The following is a 22,144-nucleotide window of genomic DNA, read 5'->3' on the forward strand; positions in this document are numbered from 1 at the left end:
AATTCCACTCATTCTCATGCAAATTCCACTCATTCTCACGCAAACTCCACTCATTCTCACGCAAACTCCACTCATTCTCACGCAAATTCCACTCATTCTCATGCAAATTCCACTCATTCTCACGCAAACTCCACTCATTCTCACGCAAACTCCACTCATTCTCACGCAAATTCCACTCATTCTCATGCAAATTCCACTCACTCTCACGCAAACTCCACTCATTCTCACGCAAACTCCACTCATTCTCACGCAAACTCCACTCATTCTCACGCAAACTCCACTCATTCTCACGCAAATTCCACTCATTCTCATGCAAACTCCACTCATTCTCACGCAAACTCCACTCATTCTCACGCAAACTCCACTCATTCTCACGCAAATTCCACTCATTCTCACGCAAACTCCACTCATTCTCACGCAAACTCCACTCATTCTCACGCAAACTCCACTCATTCTCACGCAAATTCCACTCATTCTCATGCAAATTCCACTCATTCTCACGCAAACTCCACTCATTCTCACGCAAACTCCACTCATTCTCACGCAAACTCCACTCATTCTCACGCAAACTCCACTCATTCTCACGCAAATTCCACTCATTCTCATGCAAACTCCACTCATTCTCACGCAAACTCCACTCATTCTCACGCAAACTCCACTCATTCTCACGCAAATTCCACTCATTCTCATGCAAATTCCACTCATTCTCACGCAAACTCCACTCATTCTCACGCAAACTCCACTCATTCTCACGCAAATTCCACTCATTCTCATGCAAATTCCACTCATTCTCACGCAAACTCCACTCATTCTCACGCAAACTCCACTCATTCTCACGCAAATTCCACTCATTCTCATGCAAATTCCACTCACTCTCACGCAAACTCCACTCATTCTCACGCAAATTCCACTCATTCTCATGCAAATTCCACTCACGCTCGCAGCAGTGGCTTTTGGATAACCATCAAACAAAGGCGGTCACTGCATCGCGCGCTTTCAGATGCGCTTCTGCGGCCGTCTGGAACGCTCTTCCGTCCGACATTAGGAAGCCACTGGAGTTATGCACTTTTAAATCATCTAGATTGACAAACTCATTTCTTTGCAGCTGCTTTTTGTGTTTAGTTTATTGTCCTGCCCCCGCACTTACGATTAGCACGGTTGGCTATGTACAGTGCGAAAGAAGTTCATCATACATACAATATTGCGGTGTGTAATCATATTTAAGCAATTTGCAGTGTAATTTTTCAGCATTGGGGTGTTTTGGCCAATAGGAGTTCAATACTCTTTGTTTTTTTCGGTAAAGTCACGTAGGTAAAAAAATAAAATAAACGAAATGAAAACAACTTAATTAAATCACGACGTTTCGGGCTCAACACAAGCGTCCTTCTCCAGGTGGAGACACCGCAGCGTGTCTGCCACACTTCAGATGTCCCCACCTGAAGAAGGACGCTTGTGTTGCGCCCGAAACGTCGTGATTTCATTGAGTTGTTTTCATTTAGTTTTTTTACTTACGTCACTTTACCGAAAAAAACAAAGAGTATGAATCCTTGCAGTCACGAAAGCTTCAAATCTAGAATTGGGGTTTGTTGTTGTTTTGCTACGGGAGGAAACTCGTGATCCCGCTAGAATCCCATGCTGAACAGAAGGAGAGAGATCGCACAAAACTCCACGGTGGAGAGGCGGCCCTCGTTCGGGATTCGAACCCAGGGCTTTCTTGCCGTGGGGCACGAGTGTCATCACCACCTCGCCACCCGTGCCAACGCCCTTGACGTTTCGCGAGTGCGCGGTGGCCCTCCTGGGGGAAACGCTCGCGTGCAACGAATGTAACCCTATCGGCGTAATCACGAATGATTGCTACGAGAGAAAAAAAAACATCAAAGAAGTTATTTATATCAGCTGCCACAAAGTTAAGATGTGCAACATGAATAATTCGCACTTCGCATTGATGATAGGGATATAGAGTTACAATGCAAGTGCTGAAACGTGATGTGCAGAGGTTCAATTCCCACAAGAAAGCGTTTTATTATTATTTTGGGCATCTCTCTTCTTCTGTTTTAACGAGGTCAGGTTTGAAAGGAGCGGCGAAGTGAAAGGCGCGGTGGTGTAAAGTATTTAAAGAGGTGGGTTGGATTAGAGGAGAATCGTGCTTGGATGACACCGAGAGACGCGGGAGCACACGGATCAAGTGCCGAACACACATCCGAGACGTCGCGGTGACCGTGGAGAACAGCGCATCGCTAATGGGGGGGGGGGGTTCGTGTCGATTGATGACACTGATGGTGCAACAACAGCCAACGCAGGGACTGTCCTCAAGGCGCCAGACGCTGAGCCCCGTCGAGACGCGACAGAGATCAGCTCGCGTGCAGGAGAGAGACGCCTCGTGGTGTCGCAGGAGGGAGACGCCTCGTAGTGTCGCAGGACAGCGAGCGGCGTTGTGCCGTGGGGGGCGCCTTCATCCAGCAGTGGATAGAATTTTTTTTTTTAAAAGCATGGTTGTAGTAGTAAGAATGGCGATGCTGTGATTATGGTGGCAGTGGTATTAGCATGATGTATGTTGGTGTGATTGGTGATGTGGGGAGTGGTGGTGCAGCAGTTAGCGCTACGCTGCGCTATGAACCCGGCGACCCGAGTTCGATTCCCGCTCACGGCCAACACCGGTGACGATTATTTGAACCGATCCTGGGCTTCCCCTAGGTCGACTCAGTCTCAAATGAGTACCTGGTGCGGTGTTTAAACATCGCCACTGGAGAGACAAAGGCGGTCTGGCGTGGTGCTGGCCACCCACCCCCTCGTGTGCGGTTCCGGCCTTCATAGGTGCTCGCTAACAGCACTTGCCCCAACAGTCTGTTAAGGCTATACGGGGGGACTTTGTCTTTGTCTCGTGGTATTGCATTTGTGGATAATAATATGACGGGTAAGAGGAGTTGTCACGTTCCATCTCTTTTCGTGGAGTAGAGTTCTATCTAACTCTCTTGCTCTCGCCGATGACCAGTAGCTGCGGTGCCAAAATCGGCCTCTGTGGAGGAGACTCGTGAAGGATGCTGCTGCTGCTGGGCAGGTGGAGGCAGTTGCGCTCCAACAACAACGGAGGAGCGATGCTCACAACAACGAGCAGAGCGCCGAGTGGCTATAACGCAGCAAGTTGGCAGAGTGGGGAGCACAGGTGGTGCGTCTGTCAGTCAACTCAGTGAGTTAACCCATAACACCTGGGCATGTGCGGTGAGTCTTCGACAATTAACGTGGCCTCAAAGTGCACCTAGCCTGACACGAGTACCATGGTGACATCACCCGCCACTTGGTGATGATTGACACTTATGTGCATACACGCGCGTGTGTGTGTCTGTGTTAGCCTTAAACGAGTAGCAGGTGCAGTGTGTAAACATCAACACTGGGGAAACGAAGTTAGTAGTTGCTCGCTTGAAGCACTTTGCCGCAACAGCCTTTGTGCTTTTTTGTGAGGCATGTAGAGCATGCCTCACTAAATACACAGAATCCACTCTGCAGGCATTGCCCATTTAATCGCCTCCTGCCCACTCGCACTTTCTAAATATTAACATAGGATGATGATGACGATGGTGATAATGATGGTGATGATGATATCTAAGTTTTGGACTGGCGCTTGCTCATGGGGAGAATGAGAAAGGCCAAGAACCTTTGAATGGACGTGGGAACGGGCAGAACGGGGGGCTTGGGCCCAATGGTGCCCCCGCTGGTTTCTGACATTCGCCACCGATGTAGCGTCGTGGTGGTGGTGGTGGCCACGTTGTCTATGCCACCTCGACTGTCCACGACACACACGCACACCCTACTCCGATTAACCCAGATAACACTCGCGTGGGCTCTCCCTAACCACTCCCTTTGTCCTCTTCATCTGAACGCAATTAGTATAATGTGTCCCGGCTTGAGTGCGTGGGAGGTGGACGAATGCAATTATAAACAAACTTGCAGCGTTACAATAATGAGGTCAACTTGCATTGAAATCCCGCGAGCCACCGATGGCCCCGTTCTCCCGGCGTTCTTTCAATTACAGCGACGAAGACGAGCACATCGTGAAACTAATTACTGTGCTTTATAGACCCACGAGTTAAATACACACCGCAGTACACAACACAAGCTCGGCAGATCATGATTACACACGTTCGTTTAAACCAAGGCATTTTTTTATTGAATGTACATTGAATAGAAAAGACAACAAAGTACGGCTTTGTGATTGCCTAACACAATGAGCGCAAACCTACACCGTCGACTTATTAAAAAGTGTAAAATCAACTCTCTACACTGGACAGAACATCTTCAACGTCACAAGGTCTACCTAGTCGCATGACTCAAATGGGCTAAGAGCTTATATCCAAATTAAAGATTTTCTAACTTAACCAAATTGCCACGTTGCCGCTATTATACCAGGTTCTCAGGCCATTAAGCTTCTGGCCCCAGCTTGGTCACCAAGGTAAACATGTCACTTACATTTGACCTAATCCAGCTTTATAGCAATTTATCTCTGCAGAATAAAATGGAATATGAGTCAATGTGAGGCACGTGACTAACCGCTCCGATGAGTTGCGCAGTGCATTCTGGTTCTTATGCCGAGAGAGGCTTTTGAAGAGACCCTTGGTGGTGGTGGTTGTTGTGTGTGGCATGTCTGGGCTATCCTGCTGTTCTACACAAGGCTCTGCTGATGGTAGGAATCCCTTAACAAACGGGAAAGATTTGGTGCTAAAATCCAACATTTAGAGTAATTGTACGTGTTGAAAAACCCACAAAGGTTATTATGACGGAGATCGATCACACTGCACCGACGAAATCTAGCCTCGATTCAATATCATACGTGCTCCTGTTGTCTTAAGTGAATCTTGCACGTGTGAATATTTACATAAACTTAGCAGGTCCTATCGTACAAGTCATGTGCAAACTGAACATAAGATAAAAAAAACTGCAGACAGATGATTTGAAGAACATTGACACTGTATTTTTGCGTAATAACACAACATTAATGCTTTTACAAATCGTTGTGGGAATATTCTGTGATACCAAGATGTCAAAACTGAAGTTTAATGCGAAACTAAATAGTTGTCTTGCCAACGTAATGACTCGGGGATATTTTGAAGTCTATAATGTAACTCGTGATCAGTCACATAGAGGATAAGAATAGATTCAATTAAGTTATTGATCATTTTAATAATCTGGTGTCAAAACATTCTAACCAAACAAAGTGTATAATAGGATTGTATATAAATTTAAAACATCTGTTTATTTTAATATTACATGGTTTCAACTCAATAAGTTTGTAAAAATATACAATTTTAAATAAATGCAGCAATAAATATCGTTAGAATTTACGTCCATACTACCGTCAACTTAATGCGTGTTGCCCGATGTTACGCCGGTGTTGGACGGTAGTGAACTTGAAAGGTGCTCTCCACAGGACATCGACTTGAGATGTCTCACAAGCCGACCGCGATGAGAGAGGCAGGGTGTGACTGTGATTTGAAGTGAAGTCCTCACAATTTGGCATGTGGCAGTAATTCACTGATTACAATGTATCCTTATGCATCAAACGGATAAGGTCTCAAATCAAGATGTCTCGGCATTACTGGTTAAATGCCGTGATGCGGGCAAACAATTACAACCTAACTTTGTTTCGGGTCAAAAAACTAATTTCCACGAAGTCTGTTTTGAATACATGCATTTCTACAAAAGCACGGTTTATCTTATTTTATTTTCCATGGAACAGACGTTTCTCATTAAAACATGCTAAACACATTAAAGCATATAAAATCCTTCTGTCTGCAGTTTTGTGTTAGCTTAATAATGATACAGTAACATCTCAATAGCATTTGTCCTTGCATTCAAAGTACAAAGCGAGAAATATGATGTCCATTCAGAAATGGCCACAGGAGTTTGAGAATAACATTACAACTCTTTGCGGGTTCATTGTTTAAATTCGGTTTCCAAAATTGCTTTTTTCAATAATTACATCCTAAAATTGTACTATTAGCACGTAGGCACACAAAGTGATGGCAATTCTCACTCTAAGACTTCCTACGATTGTGCAGCCACAATACCATTCGTGGAAAAACCCTCGACCGAAATAAAGAGACCTTGGCCTGATTTACTTGAAGTGTCTAATCTTCTTGAACCAAAAGAGGCTCTACTCTTGGACTGTGCGAAAGAGCCACGAGGTTTATTTTCATCATGGAATAATGTGGACACGGAGCCTTGGAAACCACGCTACGCCACATTAAGTGCAAAACCAAATTGTATACGATAGGCTATTTTTTGTGTTGCAATTTGGTTCCTGGGCAGATGCCACCGACTCATTACACATGATGAGATCCTGGGTTTATCTTAGCTCGCTGGCTGGACTCTGATTCCAGCATGTCGGCAGTGTTGTCCTTAATACGTTTTGACCATTCCTCGCATCGCATTTCCAGAAAGAGGCACCAATCTCTTGAAAGCTCAATTGATCCCTCAGCACCTGGACTTAATGCCAACAACATTTAAATGATCCACCTCGTGTCCACCCACCTAACTAAAACAAGTACTGTGCCTGTTTTTTTGGAAATGTACGTGCATTCCCACCATCATCATCGTAAGTGGTATTACGTTCAATTGCTGCGTCTCGTTATCCTCTCCTCGTCCAGTCGTCCACTTGTAACAAGGTCGGGCCGTGATTGTTACACCGCACACTCACTGTGGTTCGCTGCCCAGTTATACTCGGGGTCCATAGCAGGACGGCTTTGAGCCTCCACTCCTCCTGACCATGTATGGTCCAAACAGGACCGCACCGAGACTAGATCTGCCATCTCTGAATTACTAAAAAAAATCAGGACATACGGACAGAAGAATATTCCAATACCAGGAGAGGAGAGAATGACTTGGAAATGCATCGTCTTGAGTGGTGTATGATGCACTTGGCAGGAAAGCTGCTTCAAAAATGAGGAAGCCACTGGAGTTATGCACTTTTACATTTAGATTGAAAACTAATTTCTTTAGAACTACTTTTTGTGTTTAATTTGTTGTCCTTCCCCCGTACCTCCGATTAGCACGGTTGGCTACGTACGGTGCGAAAGAAATTCAACGTGCATACACAAAAAGAGGATGATCCTGGGAAAAAAAACAGAACAGGTGGCAACTGTAGCTGAGACGATACCGAGTGAGTGACGTCTATCAGCGCCATCTTACCCAGAAGCCAGTGCAGCGTTAGGGGCCTGCAGGCTCTGCAGGGAGACGCTTAGTGCCCAGGGCGATGTCAATTGAGGCCTGGCTGTCATCATAACCGTTCCCTTGAATGCTCTTCATGTTACAGTAACGTAAAAATGGGCAACATGTGAAAAACAACAATTATTTTAAAAAAGTCTTAATCTTTACAAGAAAAATACTGTAAACATAAGCGCTTGCAATGAAGTGTAGCGTTCGGTTACAAGATGCAATGAAGTCTCTTTAATCTACTTCCAACTCAACTCTGCTGCTGTAACTGGAAAGAGACCAAAATTGATAAGTGTCCTCTTGAAGCTGTGATGTGTTTAGGTGTCGCATCTTGCAAAAAAGACTCTTCCAATGCTCCTCACGTGACCAGGTTCTCTCAGCCATGGACATCCTCACGAACACTTCACAATTCCCGATAGCACAAATATTAGTGTAAACTATAATGAACATCTGAACTTGAGTCTTGTTGTGCAGTCTGTCTTAGTGGTTGTCCAAGCATACAGAACATATTTGTCTGTACCAATCATCAACTAATAGTAAGTTGCTTTAAAAAAAATATGTACAGTAGAGTATTTTCAAAAAAATGTGCTAAGTTTAAGTGCCCTTGCATGACAATCCAAAAGATGCCAGAATATATTTACTAAAGTCATCACGTTGATACTGTTTCAAACCGCCGCGTTCATCTCAGAGGACTGCATTTTGTAGATTGGGGCAATCGGTGGGGGCAGATCAATTGTTGTAAAGACGGAACACGACTTCTCTCTCTCTCGAGCTGGGAAGTTCCCAGCAACGCGACTGCATGGCCAACTTCGACTTCTTCTTCTTCTCGGCCCAACAAACGTCACATTTCTGCGTGGAGTCGGCTGACATCGCCGTGACCACATTGGCGAAATGCGCCTCTCGGGATGGAACTGACGGCACCTTCCCCCCTACACTCAGGACTTGCCGCCGCTGCCCTCCTGGGCCTGCGGACGGAGCCAAGTTCCCGCAGAGGCTGAGCGCGACGCTCGAGTCCGGCGTGCGCGAGCCCGGCGCGCGTTAGGACGGCGGGGGCGGCTGGCTCTTGACGGTGATGGGCGGCTGCTCCAGGCCGGGCGACAGCAGCAGCGCCTTGATGGAGTTGGGCGGCGTGTGCCCGCCCCCGCCCCCGTCCGGGCTCGTCAGGTCCCGCTCGTTGGTGGCCGTGGCGGTGGGCCTGCCGCCGGAGGACGCGCTGGAGCGGGAGCGCGTGGCGTTGGCCGCCGACTCGCCCGCCCCGAGGCGGCCGCGGGCGCAACAGCAGCATAGCAGGCGGGCAAAGGCGCGGCGCATGTCGCGGCTGGACGCGGCGTAGATGAGCGGGTTCATTCCCGAGTTGAGCACGGCCAGCGGGATGAGCCAGTTGGCGGCCGAGGTGGCGGCGGCGCTGCAGCTGAGGCCGCGCCGCAACGTGCCGCACGCGACGTCGGCCAGCAGCAGCCCGAAGAGCGGCGTCCAGCACGCGATGAAGACGCCCACCACGATGAAGACCGTCTTGAGCAGCAGCACCGAGCGGCGCGACGTGCCCGGGGTGGCCTTGCGAGTCCCTCCGCCGCAGCCTCCGTTGCCGCCGTTGCCGCCGACCCTGCGGCCGCTGCGCCGCACGGCGGCGTAGACGCGCGCGTACAGCGTGACGATGCCGGCCAGCACGAGCGTGTAGAGCGTGACGCAGAACGCGAGGAAGCGCCGCGAGTAGAGCGGCAGCACCACGGAGCACTGCTGCAGCGCGCGCAGGCAGTTCCAGCCGAGGCTGGGCAGCGAGCCGAGCAGCAGGGCCAGCGCCCAGCACAACGCGATGAGCAGGCAGGCGCGCACGCGGCGTCGGCCCGGGATGGCCGGGGCCAGGCGCCGTCGCGCCATGATGAGGTGGCGCTCCACGGCGATGGCCAGGAAGCTGAACACGGAGGCGGCGAGCGCCACGAAGATGACGCCCTCGCGCGCGAACCACGCGGTCGGCGTCATCGTGAAGGTGTTGGGGCCCGAGAGCGAAATGTTGGCCACGTAGGCGGCGGCCGCCAGCAAGTCGGAGCAGGCCAGGTTGGCGAGGAAGTAGTAGGTGGGCGTGTGGAACTTGCGGTTCCGCCAGAAGGTGAGCAGGACCACGAGGTTCTCGACGATGATGACGCAGCACACGACGATGGCGACGATGCCGGTGGTGGTCACGGCACGGTCGCGCTTGTCGCGGTTGTTCAGCTTGCCCGTGTAGTTGTAGTGAGCCAGGATCACCAGCGGGTTGGAGTACAGGTACATCGTGTTGGTTATTTTGTAGTAGGCATAGTCTTCCGCGGAGGGGGATGGCGAGGCCTCCATGGTCACGGCTGGAGCTGTTCCCAGCAGGGCTGGGTGCTCCATGGCGGAGGAGGGCACGAGCGGCGTCCGGTCACCAGCGTCTGGAAAAACACGTGGGGTAAGAAGAAACATGTTGAGTGAAAGGACGAGCATTTGCGTTCGTTTGTCGCTTGGACGCCGCGGCATCTCACCGCGACCTACAACGTACGTCAGGAAAATACAAAACGCACCGGGGTAAAAGTGACAGAAGAGACAGTGGGGAAGAGAGACACACGGTCAACGGCAGAGGAACATGACCAATGCAGGGACAAGTCTCACGTCCCAAGAAAGACGTCTCTTCCACTCGCCTACCACGCTCACCGTTCTTTGCCAACAGTTTTGTTAAGTTCACCAAAACAAAACATGCCGGTGGGATTTACCCAGAGGCGGATCTAAAATACTACCCTAGCAGGTAGTCCCAAAGTTTCAAGACTTAAATAGGACCCTACAATAATAATAATAATACGCATTTAATTCATATTCTCTGCTAGATCGAAATAAAATATGAATATTTGGGGTCTCAAGAAGAATGTGATCATCCCCCCCATCACCTCACCCTTTGGGATCCACCGCGGAATGTACCGGCGGGTGGATAGTGTGTAGGCAAGGGCACGAGCTTGGGTGGAGCTGCATCGCTCCTCTCGCCACAGCGGTACACATGTTGGGGCTGTCGCGAAGGAGGATCTGAGGCTGGCAGGCTCCCGCTTCTGTTGTGCCATCTAAGCTTTGTGAGCCATGGGCTATAAATGCAAAGGCCTTTTCGAGTGGTGATTCCGACACGACGATTGCTGCCCACTTTTTTACCGCCAAAAATGGCCATTAACGTGGCCCGCGGGCCGCACGTGCTGTAAATCTCACACCACGCACGGCCAACACATTGCGGAGGAATGTGGAAGGGGCTCCTATTAGTGTTCACATGCTGTCTGGACACGCTGCGCTCATACCCGCATTGCTATTTATTGTAACTTTTGAAGGGTTTTTATTTCTTTATTTTAAAACCGGTGGCTATGAAATGAAAGGAATGTTCCTCCCGAAGTGAAACAAACAATCTGCCTCGTATTTCTTTTCATCGAAGCCCGCGTGCGTAAACCGATCTGGGAGCACCTGCGCGGCCCCAAACATCAAAAGGCCCACGGACATTTATCCTCGCGACCAAAATAAAGCAGCGGCACTGCCACGGCCAAGCGCAATCGCGGACAGGACGTGCCCACGGCGCTCGCCCGCTCCCCGCTCTTCACGGCTCCCCCTCGCTCGGAGCTTCTAGCGCTGGGTTTATTTTGAGTGCCAGCGCCCGCCTCCCGTGCTCGGTGGCAATTCCGCCCCGGCGAGAATTTCATTTCTCTCGGAGCGATGGCGAAGCGGTTAGCTCGCCGCGCTATGAACCCCGATGTCTGAGCCCGAATCCTGATGCCGGGGATGGAACGAGTGGAGAGCGATATCTCAACCGGTCCCTTGGCCCCGTACCATCACCAACTCGCTGCCCATTGTGGGTGAAGTTTTGGCAAAACATTCCCCATGACCGGCGTGGTGTGGGGGGAAGCCTTCGTCCAGCAGTGGATTGACAAAGGGCTGTGATTTATTATTTTCCATCAAGCCTTTGTACGTAATGAAGCATACCATTTTAATGATCGTTCAATATTGTTTTTCAATAGTCTGTTTCTTAATGTGATATTTCGTTTGGAAAACAAGTTGTTAACCATATTCTTGGCTCTTTCGGTAATGTCACGTAAAATGGAAATAATAAAATAATACAAATATAAAACAACAACAAATTCTCACGACGTTTCGACTGCAACACAAGCAATCATCATCAGGTGTGAAATCCACAGCAAGAAAATTTGAAAAAAGTGGCGGTTTTTCCTAAGTTGTTAACCCTTATATGAATTGAAAATAGTGTTGTTTAAGTTGTTTTTCTTTTATTTAATCTCACATTAAAAACGTTCACCAATCATGAAACCCCGTGCTGGCAGCAGAGCCACACGGCAGGGTTTGGAGCACCACGTCCCACCTCTCGTGATTCTCCCAGATCATAAATCACGACAACCTGCACGGCCGATGCCCTCGTCCCGCAGGGCATCACCTGCGCAGGTGAGGACGCGGTCCTCTTCAGCGATGAATGAGCAGCCTCAGCGCTGCAGACGCACCGCGCCTGCGGGCTGGGTGAACGTTGCGTGCCATTTGCGTGTTTACCCCGCGCCAGATGTTTCACGTCTTCGAAATGCATATACAATTATTTATGGACTTGTTTGCCCGATCCACTCGTGTGTGTGTGTGCGTGCGCGCGCTGTTTATCAAGCCATAATTCAAGCTGGTGCACAGACGATAATTAATAAGACATCTCGTTTAATATGACACACGTGGTGAGAACCCGCACGGTGTCAACAAGACCAGAAATAACAATCGCGCGCCCTTTCACGTGGCGTGTGCGGCAAAGAAAGTGCATCCAAACAAACACCGTCGTAAACAATCGCTGGCCGCGTGGGGTGCACCGTTTGTGGGCCCTTTCGCCTCTACACCGTGCTGCACCGAATTCCGACTGCCTCCCCGAATAACCCTGCACCGTCACCAGTGGACGGTGGAGTCGCTACCCCCTTGTGCTGCCTCTTAAGTCACACAGGGCATCGCCCCTCAATGTAAGACACATGGGCAGCGTGGGCAGCCTGGGCTCGTTTCACGGAGCGCTGTGGCGCTCACCTCGATTCTTTGGAGGAAAGGGTTGGTGGATCACCCAGGTGTGTGCAACTCCCAAACCCACTGGGCCACGCGGTAACCAGGAGATGGCAGTGCGGTTTATTTGTTTAACCTGTCTGTGCAGACTTTCGAGGGGTTATCCCCTCCTACGCGTGGGGCTACTCCGGCTCCCGGGGCTTCCACGTGCCATGCGCTTATCGAAGAGAACTGGACGAATATCGCGATGCAGAAGCATCCTGGAAACTGGCTTTGGGACTCGGAGAGGCTTTCCTGGATATATTTGAACACGGTTGAAAGAAGTTCAACATACAAATGAATCACATTGTTGTACATTCACACGCGTCATGTTCTATTGTCGTTCCCCGCAGTGCGTGACTCTGGCTGCACGTGGCATTGCTCGGCACGTCGATTCCTCTTACCCTCGCACGTCCCAACTATGGAATTCGTTTCCTGCGCGAGCATTTTTCTGAAACCTACAATCCGCAGTAATTTGAAAAGTATGCAAGTATAACCATCTGCAGAAGTTGTGTTATTGACTCACTGTTTCCTGTCGGGACTTTACTGCCGGGCGTTTTTAAACAACGAGCGGATCAACCGGGCTTTCCTCGGCTTCATCGTCACACAACAGGCCCCAAATACCCAACGTACCAGACAGCCAGCAACAAACAGCACTAGAGTCAGTATAATCAATAAGTTGACACGATCTTGAATTGAGCATGGTTATAAGAAATTGAGAAAAAGACCGGCAGGTAAGGAGTTCAAAAGTGAAGCGGTGTGTGGGAAGGAGCAGAAAGATAAGAGTTGTAACCCGCAGTGTGGTGATCGGGTGGGTGAGTGGGTGGGTGAGTGGGTGATTGGGTGGGTGAGTGGGTGGGTGAGTGAGTGGGTGAGTGCATGAATGTGTGGGTAAGTGAGTGGGTGGGGGAGTGAGTGTGTGAGTGTGTGAGTGAGTGTGTGTGTGTGAGAGTGTGAGTGAGTGTGTGAGTGTGTGTGAGTGCATTAATGTGTGGGTGAGTGGGTGGGTGTGTGGGTGAATGGATTGTTGAGTGGGAGGGTGAATGGGGGAGTGGGTGAGTGCGTGAATGAGTGAGTGGGTAAGTGTGGGTGAGTGGGGGAGTGAGCGGGTGGTTTGGTGGGTGAGTGGGTGGGTGGGTAGATGGGTGGATGAGTGAGTGAGTGGGTAGATGGGTGGATGAGTGAGTGAATGAGCGCGTGAATGAGTGAGTGGGTGAGTGGGTGGGTAAGTGTGGGTGAGTGGGGAAGTGAGCGGGTGGCTTGCTGAGTGAGTGGGTGGTTGGTGGGTGCGTAGATGGGTGGATGAGTGGGTGAGTGGTTGAGTGGGTGAGTGAATGAGCGAGTGAATGAGTGGGTGAATGAGTGAGTGGGTGCGTGGATGAGACGACACAGTGAATGAGTGTCTGGTAGGGCCCCGAGTCCTCAACTCGGGTGGAGGAATCAAGGAGTCAAGTCCAGGGGAACGGTAACCACGGTAGCTGTAGCAGCAGCGATAGAAGAGTGATACGGAAACGACAGTGCGCAGGCGAGCAGTCAATCTGTGTCATTCGAGATCCGTTAAGACACAAACTCGAATCCACCTAATGCAAGTCTGTCTCCGGTGAAGTATCGCAAATCATGGATGTAAGCTGCAATAAAACATTTTACGATGCAGCGTAATGCAATAAAAAACAACAATGAAATTCAGTCAACCTGCCAATTTTTGTGGAATAATGAATGTCAGCTAAAATGTAAAGGCTTGTATTTACATTGGCTACAACTTCATTACGGAATATGAAACTGCTGGCCGCCAGCTTTTGTAAAATGAAACAAAATAAACCGATTTAGTGCCAGACTTGTGACAGTTGTTTTTTGTTTGTTAAACTATCATCTTGGGGCGATTTAAAATGTTGTTCCTTTGACATAAATATAATTTCGCCTGTTCCCCCCCACCCCCATTCGCAATTGAATCAATTGGCCGGTTAAACTACTCTGGCTTACTCCCCGCTATCTTAAACCAAACAAAAAGACGAGGACCTGAACAGAGCAAGTGGCACGCGCACAACATCAATGTGCCGAGTGACCAGCAGAGGGCGCCGCGAGACCGCGAGCACCAAGTCGCTGCCCCTGCTGCTCCATCGGCAACTGGACTGTGGCTGGGATTCAAAATCCTCTCCGCGCTCTTTCCAGAATGTCCCCCCACCCCCAACACCTGCCCAGTTCCTTCCCCCAGGCACTGTTGTATTGCGCTGAAGCCGGCCACCTCGGTTCAATCCCCAGGCATGGCTAACACCAGTCGCGAGTGAAATACGAGCCGGTTCTGGCTTTCCCCTCCGTCGAAGCAGCCTTACACGACGAATATATTGGTGTGAGCTCAGCTCTGCTATGGATAAATTGCTCCCCTGCCATAGAAATGTGGAATGTCCATCAATGATTCGGTGCCACTAATAGAGATGAGCACTATCCCTTACTTTCATTTGCATGGAGACACTTTGACTTTGGACTGTATAAAATAATAATTAAAATGTACGATGCGCATTACATCCTCGGATCCCAATGCGCAGTACATCAAAAGCAGGAAACAGAAACAGAACCCCGGGGCAACCGAGCAAACTAAGGAGGGAATGCCACTTTACAGAGATGGGGTTTCAAAGCAGACTTCAATTTATCTACCGACTGATTTCAAGTGGCGAGGCGTTCCGTAGCTTGTGGTGCCAAGCGAACAAAAGCCCGATCACCAAAGGATCGCAACCTAGACCTGGGAGCGTTGATATCTACTGCATACAAATACTACGAGTGGAGGTGGTGCAGTGAGTGCAATTCGATACCTGAACCAGTACTGGGACCTGCCCAATGGGACACTCTCCACCCTCGCCAAACCTGCACTGACCAGTATGGTGAAGTATGGTTAAAGAAGCCACTTGGCATGGGGAAGGAAGCCTTCGTCCAACAGGGGATTGACAAAGTGATGTGAATCAACAACGCACCGCCACGTACTATGGTATCGCATTACCGCAATTTGGGAAGGGTAATTTTTCATCAACCCAGAAGCTTCAGCGGGATTTAGTTTGAAACTCGGTATGATAATCAAGTTAACGAGTCCTCTAAATACACGTAAACATTCGTGCTGTGGGGTTTTAAGATGCCACGATGAAATGCTTGCACAGATTAAACAAACACAGCCTTTTTCGGCTGCGGCTGGGGCACCGCGTGAAGGATCGGGTTGGGTTCTCGTAGCCGAGGCTGCATCTGTGTAATTTATCGGAGTCCATTAAACGCGGAATGTTCCGCCGAGGGCGCAGTGGACATTCGGGACGGAACTCCTGAGACCGAATAGCCGAGAGAGAAGCGCACACGGTGTCCCCGGATCGCCCAGATTGTGCCCATCTTCTCACGGAGCTCCAAATCTGCGCAGGGCACTCCGAGCCTGGATACTGCGTGGGAGGCCCTCGGTCATGCGGGCGCGTAGCGAAGTGTGTCCCGGGCCGGCTCTCATCCAGCAGTGGATTGACACTTGTCCCCCCTTCGTCGAACTCGCCTCTCCTGGCCGAGGGCGCGATAATGTGACCACCTCACGGCCCGCGCGAGGTGCGCGCCCCTTGGGCTCCACTCTGCGTGGCCGAGGATGAGTCGCCAGTTGGAGCTCAGGCTACGAGTCCCCGCTGGGGAGGCAGCGGATTTGAACTCCAACACCTCGGGACTGCGAGGGCTGCGAGATGCCCCCCCCCCCCCCACTGGAGCTAAGCGCTCCGCCCTGCACTCGATCCCTCAAACGCTGCACTGCACCCAACTCGCTAACCTCCCCTATACATTGCACACACGTGGATGGATTAAACGTTTAAATGTATTGAAAATGTATGCGGTAAAATGGTGTCGTGAAAAGATTTTCGTTCCTGTCGATAGAAATAATGCAACACAATGTTCCACCCGCGTGAACTCCCCAGGGGGAAAAAAGACTCAGTCGAGTAATTTGCATGCACATTCCATGTACACCACGCAGTACTGTGTTACGTGCTGATACTGGCACGTGCATAGCGAGGGGAGCGGTGACAAAGTGGTTAGCACACCGCTCTCCCGCTCTCTGAAGCCGCAGAGATACGAGTTAGATTCATAGCCACAGCCAGGTCTAGACCATTTCCTATTTTCACCGACCCGATCTGACCAGCGAGGTGAAGTATGGTCAATAAAAACACCCTCGCCTGACACGGCGTGGGGTGAACTTTGACCGAGCAGCAGTGCATTGCCGAGGGGCATGGAAATAACATAGCTCAGTACGACGTGCAAAGAATCGAAACGATCACACGTCGACAACAGGAGCGCTCTGCGTCAAGCGTGCACGTGCGTGTAGGTGCGCGTGTGTGTCACCTCACGAACGCAGAGCAAGTCTCGCACGCGCACAAGTAAGCGTGACACTTCTGCGTGCTCTACATTGTTGGGTTAAGTGACGATTCCTCGACAGTCAAGCTACACAGAGAGAGAGAGAGACTCTGCGTGACTTCACACAGCGTTACATTGCATTGCCGTCTGCTGCATCCACAAGCTGCCGTATGCACGAGTCCCAGCGGATTGGGATTGTGGGCAACGGAGGAAGAGGAGGAAACGGCACAACGACACGAAACATCTCACATCTCTCTCTCGGCTGAAGGCCTCTCCTCGCCGTGGCCAGCAGCACACCTCGGCACCGATGAGCACGGGTTCGCAACAGAGGATCCTGTGTCGATGGCCACCATTCCGCAGATAAAAAAACGCACACATCCTCGCGATATTTTAAGGCAAAAGAGATGAGGTTGCAATCCAGTGGCAGCAGAACACTCACCAGCACCTTCACGTGAACACAGTGGTACCTTCACGTGAACACAGTGCACACCCAGTGGCACATTCACCACGCTTCACATTGCAACACCTCCGCAGACGGCGACCCGCAGTGTGCACGAGCTGCTGATGCAGCAGCAAGGGTGCATGGGTTCCACAACTAACGGGTTCCACAACGGACGGGACTTCCACATTTACGTTTCACAACTGCACGAATCTTACAGTGTGGGCGCGCGTGTGCGAGCGTGACAAAGAGTGGGGGAGCGGTGGTGTAGTGGTTAGCGCTACGCTGCGCTACGAACCTGGCGACCCGAGTTCGATTCCCGCTCACGGCCAACACCGGTGGCGACTATCGGAACGGGTTCTGGGTCTCTCCTAGGTCGACTCGGACTCAAATGAGTACCTGGTGCGGTGTGTAAAAACATCGCGACTGGGGAGAGGCGTGGTGCTGGCCACCCACTCCTTCGTGTGCCATGCCGGCCTTCATAGCTGCTCGCTAACAGCACTTGCCCCAACAGTCTGTTAAGGCTATACGGGGGATCTTTGTCTTGAGCGTGACAAGAGTGGGGAGCGGTCGTGTAGCGGCTAGTGCGCTGCGATCTTTGTATTGTGACCAGCGGTGTCGACTTATATTGGCAAACACCAAGCGCAAGTCTCAGATGTGTGTCTTGGACGTATGTTCAACATGATGGTTTGCTAAACTTCTTTCGCACCGTACGTAGCCAACCGTGCTCATCGGTGTTGTGGAGCGTCTTATAATCTGGAGACTCGGGAATGAATAAATAAAAGTAGCCCAAGACAGTCTTCATAAAACTATCAGCAATGAACATCACAGGCTTGTTCCACGTTAAATTTCGATTGAAAGCTTTCGTGACTGCAGGGATTGTCTTCTTGGTTATTTCGGTAAAGTCACGTGACTTTACCGAAAGAACCAAGAAGAAGACTTGTTCCACGTGTTTGTCAATGTTCATGTTCTCAGTCTTGTTGTTGTTGTTGAGAACACGCGCCACTGTGTATGTGTTCAACAACGAGGCACAGTCAAGTGTTGGCCGCATGCATCGTGAAAGATGTGAATCTGTCTCAGGGCAGCCCGTGTGTGGTTTGCGTGGTTTGTGTATTCCGTCTCACAGCGCAGCCGGTGCGGGAGTTCCTATCTGATGCCGAGACACGGAGTCCTTTGTGCTGCGTGTGTCCCGCCGTGAGCCCCACGGCCGTGGATCGTGGGCAATGCGACTCGGGGGTTGTTCGGACTTGTGTTTCCGTAATCGCATAAAGCAGCCAGCAAGTCAAACTGGTTCTTCTCAAATCGAAAATATGGAACGTTTGTCAATATATATTTATCTTTCCGACCGCACCTTTCTGGCCAAAAAAAGTGTAATTGTGAAGATGTTCACAACTATTCAGCCCTTGGCTATTTTTATTATGTAACTTTAGTGCCGGGTTTCACTCGATGTGTCTGCCATCGAACACACGGTCGCTGCGCTACGGAGCCGAGTTCCATTCCCGCTCGCGGCCAACACCAGTGAATGCATCTTCAAATGAGTACCTGGTGCGGTGTTTAAATATCGCCACTAGGGAGACAAAGGCGGCCGGGCGTGGTGCTGGCCACCCACCCCCGGCCTTCGTAGGTGCTCACTGACAACACTTGTCCCAACAGTCTGTTAAGGTTATACGGGGGATCTTTGTCTTTGAGGGTCTGTATTCGCAAGAAAGCTGACATTTGGTGCAAGCTTCGTGATGATTTGGACACCGCGTTCGATGTGCATAACGAGCACCCAAGCAAGATGCTCGCGATGCGCGTCTGTAAGCTGGGATTAGGAACCATCATAAAAGCCACATGTCTGAATGTTAACCTCAACACATTGTACGGGCCGGAATTTGAATTCACGTCTCGTGCTAAACTTTTTTTTAAAAACATGCGGTCCTCATCAGCAGTGCACCGAGTAATTCGCCTGCGTGACGTATGGATCTAAAGCCGGTGGAGAGTAAACACAGTCGGCTAACAATGTTCCGTTTTACCGGTCAAACCTTACTCCCGTCGGCAACCCCATCATCCCCGCAGGGACTTAACAACGCCCAATCAGTCGCTAAGTGGACGTTAAAGACCCCGTGACCGCATTAACAACTCTCTGCCACTGACAACAAATCCGCAAATCTCTAAACCACCCGCAACGAAACTGCAAGAAGTAGTGAGAGTGAGAGTCCGTCCCCACGTGCCTCGCGCGCAGTCGGCAGCCCCGTGTCACAATCGGACGCCTCGGAGCCTCCCCCGTGCCCGCAGACTTTGGGCGACGTAGAGGGAATTCAAAACGAGATGGCATTCGTGCACTGGGAAACAAAGACAGAGATCCCCCGTACAGCCTCAGCAGACTGCTGGGGCAAGTGTTGTCAGCGAGCACCTATGGACGCTGGCACGGCACACGAGGGGGTCGGTGGCTACCATCACGCCCGGCCGCCTTTGTCTCTCCAGTAACGATGTTTACACACTTGCACCCAGGTACTCATTTGAGGCTGAGTCGACACTAGGAAACGGATGTCAGTCCACCGCTGGATGAAGGCCTCCCCACAAAGCCTTGCCAGTCGCAGGCTTTATTTGACCATACTTCACCACGCTGGCCAGGTGAGTGTGGACGGATGGAGGAGGGGAGCAGAGACGTGCAATACAACAATAGATGTCGCTGCACTACCCACACCGTAAGCTTGCGATCTCTGTGGCAAGCTCACGTTCTGGTCAACCAATCCCAGCCGCATCCAGGCGCACAGCTGCTCAGATTACGAGATCTGACGAGACCAACGCATGCCAGGTGATGTGGTCGCTGTGAAGCATGCACGTGCCGTACTCACCATTTAAATTCGCTCCAGATTCGGCACACAGTATCTACAAACCCACTGTGCAGTGTGCTCCTGGTGCAGTTAATAATTATTGAATGCAGATTTTAAATTATTTTAAATGAATATGATGACACTTGCTTTTACCCTGAGTCTCATGATTATTATTTTTCCCCACGAGGATCCTGCCACGTTTCTCGCGCCAGGGGGCGATACAGAATCCCATCGAGGCACCGTGACGCATGGCGGCGATTTCACCCTCTGCATCTCATCCAGCAGTGGAGCGACGCGAGGCTGCCCATGACCCCGTTGACCCCACGCATAGCCTCGTGGGTCGTCTTTGCCGTCTTGAGTCCCGCGGGTCCGAGTCGTTCTCATCGCAGCGTCGTCGCGAGACCCGGGATTTGACATCTCCTACTGGTGACTAACGGAGCGGTGACAAGTTGATGGGTGGCGCAGGAATTAGCGCAGCGGGATCAGTGGCGAGTGGCGTCTAAACCCGGACCGGGGTCCAACCCCACTCACCCATCAGTTACCAATCCGCACTGACCAGCGTGGTGAAGTATGGTCGAACAATCCCCATGACCGACACGGCGTGCCGAGTCCGTTTTCTCCGGCTGTGTGCCGCTTTAACTGCACACATTGTCGTATCTACAGTGCAATGACGACGGTATGTCACCCACACTCGATATTGAGCGAACACGCTGTAATATGTTAATTATATTCCAGACTTCGCAGTCAAAACACCTCCTGCCCATTCACCTCCCTCCAACTCGCGTCGCGAATGGGCAGCGCGGACCGCAACGCACTTCTGTCCGTGTAACGAGAATGCCGTCAAAGCTCACATCACAACCACAGTTATGTGCACGAATCACCAACTATCATCACCCCGCCTCTCTGGGTTCATATTTTAATATTCCGTTACGATTAAACTCCAGTCGTGAACTAGCCCGTTGCTTGTAACCCACCGTTTTATGAACCGCGTCATGCCAATACACATTTCCCGTGCGACGACCACGAAACTTTTTATGAGAAACTTCTTAGCGTTGCAGCGTTATTACCGAGTACAGAACAACGGCGCAGCCACCGTCTGTCTCCCTTCAAAAAACCACGACTCGTCTCGACTGGCTCTCCCTTCTCTGCCGGCTGTGTACGGGCTGGAGGTGATGACCATGGACCACAGCGAACATTCTCATCGTCATCACCCTCCGTGTTCCCAACGACCCGCAAAACACAACGACCACAGCAGCAGCAGCAGCGGCATCAGCAGCGCGCACACTCACCCAGCCACTTCTACATTGCTGTCCCCACGTGCGTGACGGTGGCGAGGTTGGAGCCTTGACCACAGGAGAGCGAGTCTCGTGCAAAGTCACTCAGCGGTGTACACGCAAGGCAACTCGCGTTGTGGAGAGAAAGTCCGAGAGAGGGAGGGGGAGAGAGAGAAAGCGGCTGAGCTCTCTGTCCGCCCCCCGCGTGTGCACGGAGTGGTGCCGCACCGCCGCCGCACGCGGCTTTAGAGCGAAGCGGTGAGTGGCACCGCCTGGGGAGTTCCCCCCGCCAGCCCGCCCGCGCACATGGGGCTCCCGCTCCCACCTCTCCCTCCCACCCTCCCACAGAGCCCAATCTCGCTCCCCACCTCTCTCCCCCCACAGAGCCCAGCCCTGCCTCCCTCCCCACCTCGCTCTTTCCACAGAACCCAGCCTCCCTGCCTCCCCCATCTCCCTCCTCGCACAGAGCCCAGCCCTCCCTCCCCACCTCTCTCCCCCCACAGACCCCAGCCCTCCCTCCCCACCTCTCTCCCCCCACAGACCCCAGCCCTCCCTCCCTCCCCACCTTCCTCCCCAACTCTCTCTACTCCCAGCCGCCTCCCAATTGCCACAACCGCCGGCGAGGCGCTCGTGACCCCACAGAGGTGCAAACAGCGATCCGGACACCTTAATGTGGTTGAGCAATGCCGTCCGTGCGTACGATGACTTGTGCAGTCTGCGCAGGAGCTCAATGTCACTGTCGAGGTTTTGCAAGCCGCGAGAGGGCTTCAGCAGAGAGAGAGAGAGAGTCCGTGTCGCGTCGCTGTTCCTTCGTGGAAGGAGCGCTAACTTCAGTCGTTGTACCGCGCGGTCCGCAGTTGGGGTTGGGTGGCCACAGCCGCACCCTGGCCTGTCTTTCAGATGGCCACGCACGAAGGAGAGGCGCGCACCGGCCTGTTGATGCTCTGATGCCCTTGATGGTTGTTGCCGTTCCAGTGTCTTCGAAGAGGGATGTCCGA

General features: G+C 51.3%; 1 protein-coding gene across 1 annotated transcript; it reads right to left on the reverse strand.

The window, feature by feature from the left end:
• Nucleotides 1-4,142: 4,142 nt before the first annotated feature.
• S1PR1 (sphingosine-1-phosphate receptor 1) lies at nucleotides 4,143-21,402 on the reverse strand. Its single transcript, XM_078605696.1, has 2 exons — nucleotides 21,162-21,402; nucleotides 4,143-9,614 (listed from the first exon to the last, which is right to left on the reverse strand). The coding sequence occupies exon 2, from the start codon at nucleotides 9,574-9,576 to the stop codon at nucleotides 8,245-8,247; it is 1,332 nt and encodes a 443-aa protein (XP_078461822.1). The 5' UTR covers nucleotides 9,577-9,614; nucleotides 21,162-21,402; the 3' UTR covers nucleotides 4,143-8,244.
• Between the last annotated feature and the right edge of the window lie 742 nt (nucleotides 21,403-22,144).

Source organism: Lampetra planeri, chromosome 24 (assembly GCF_965212315.1).
Source record: "Lampetra planeri chromosome 24, kcLamPlan1.2.h2, whole genome shotgun sequence".
Taxonomy (NCBI): domain Eukaryota; kingdom Metazoa; phylum Chordata; class Hyperoartia; order Petromyzontiformes; family Petromyzontidae; genus Lampetra; species Lampetra planeri.

Coding starts and splice junctions, on each gene's coding strand:
- S1PR1 (XM_078605696.1), bottom strand. CDS start 9,576: ATGGAGCACCCAGCCCTGCTGGGAACAGCTCCAGCCGTGACCATGGAG.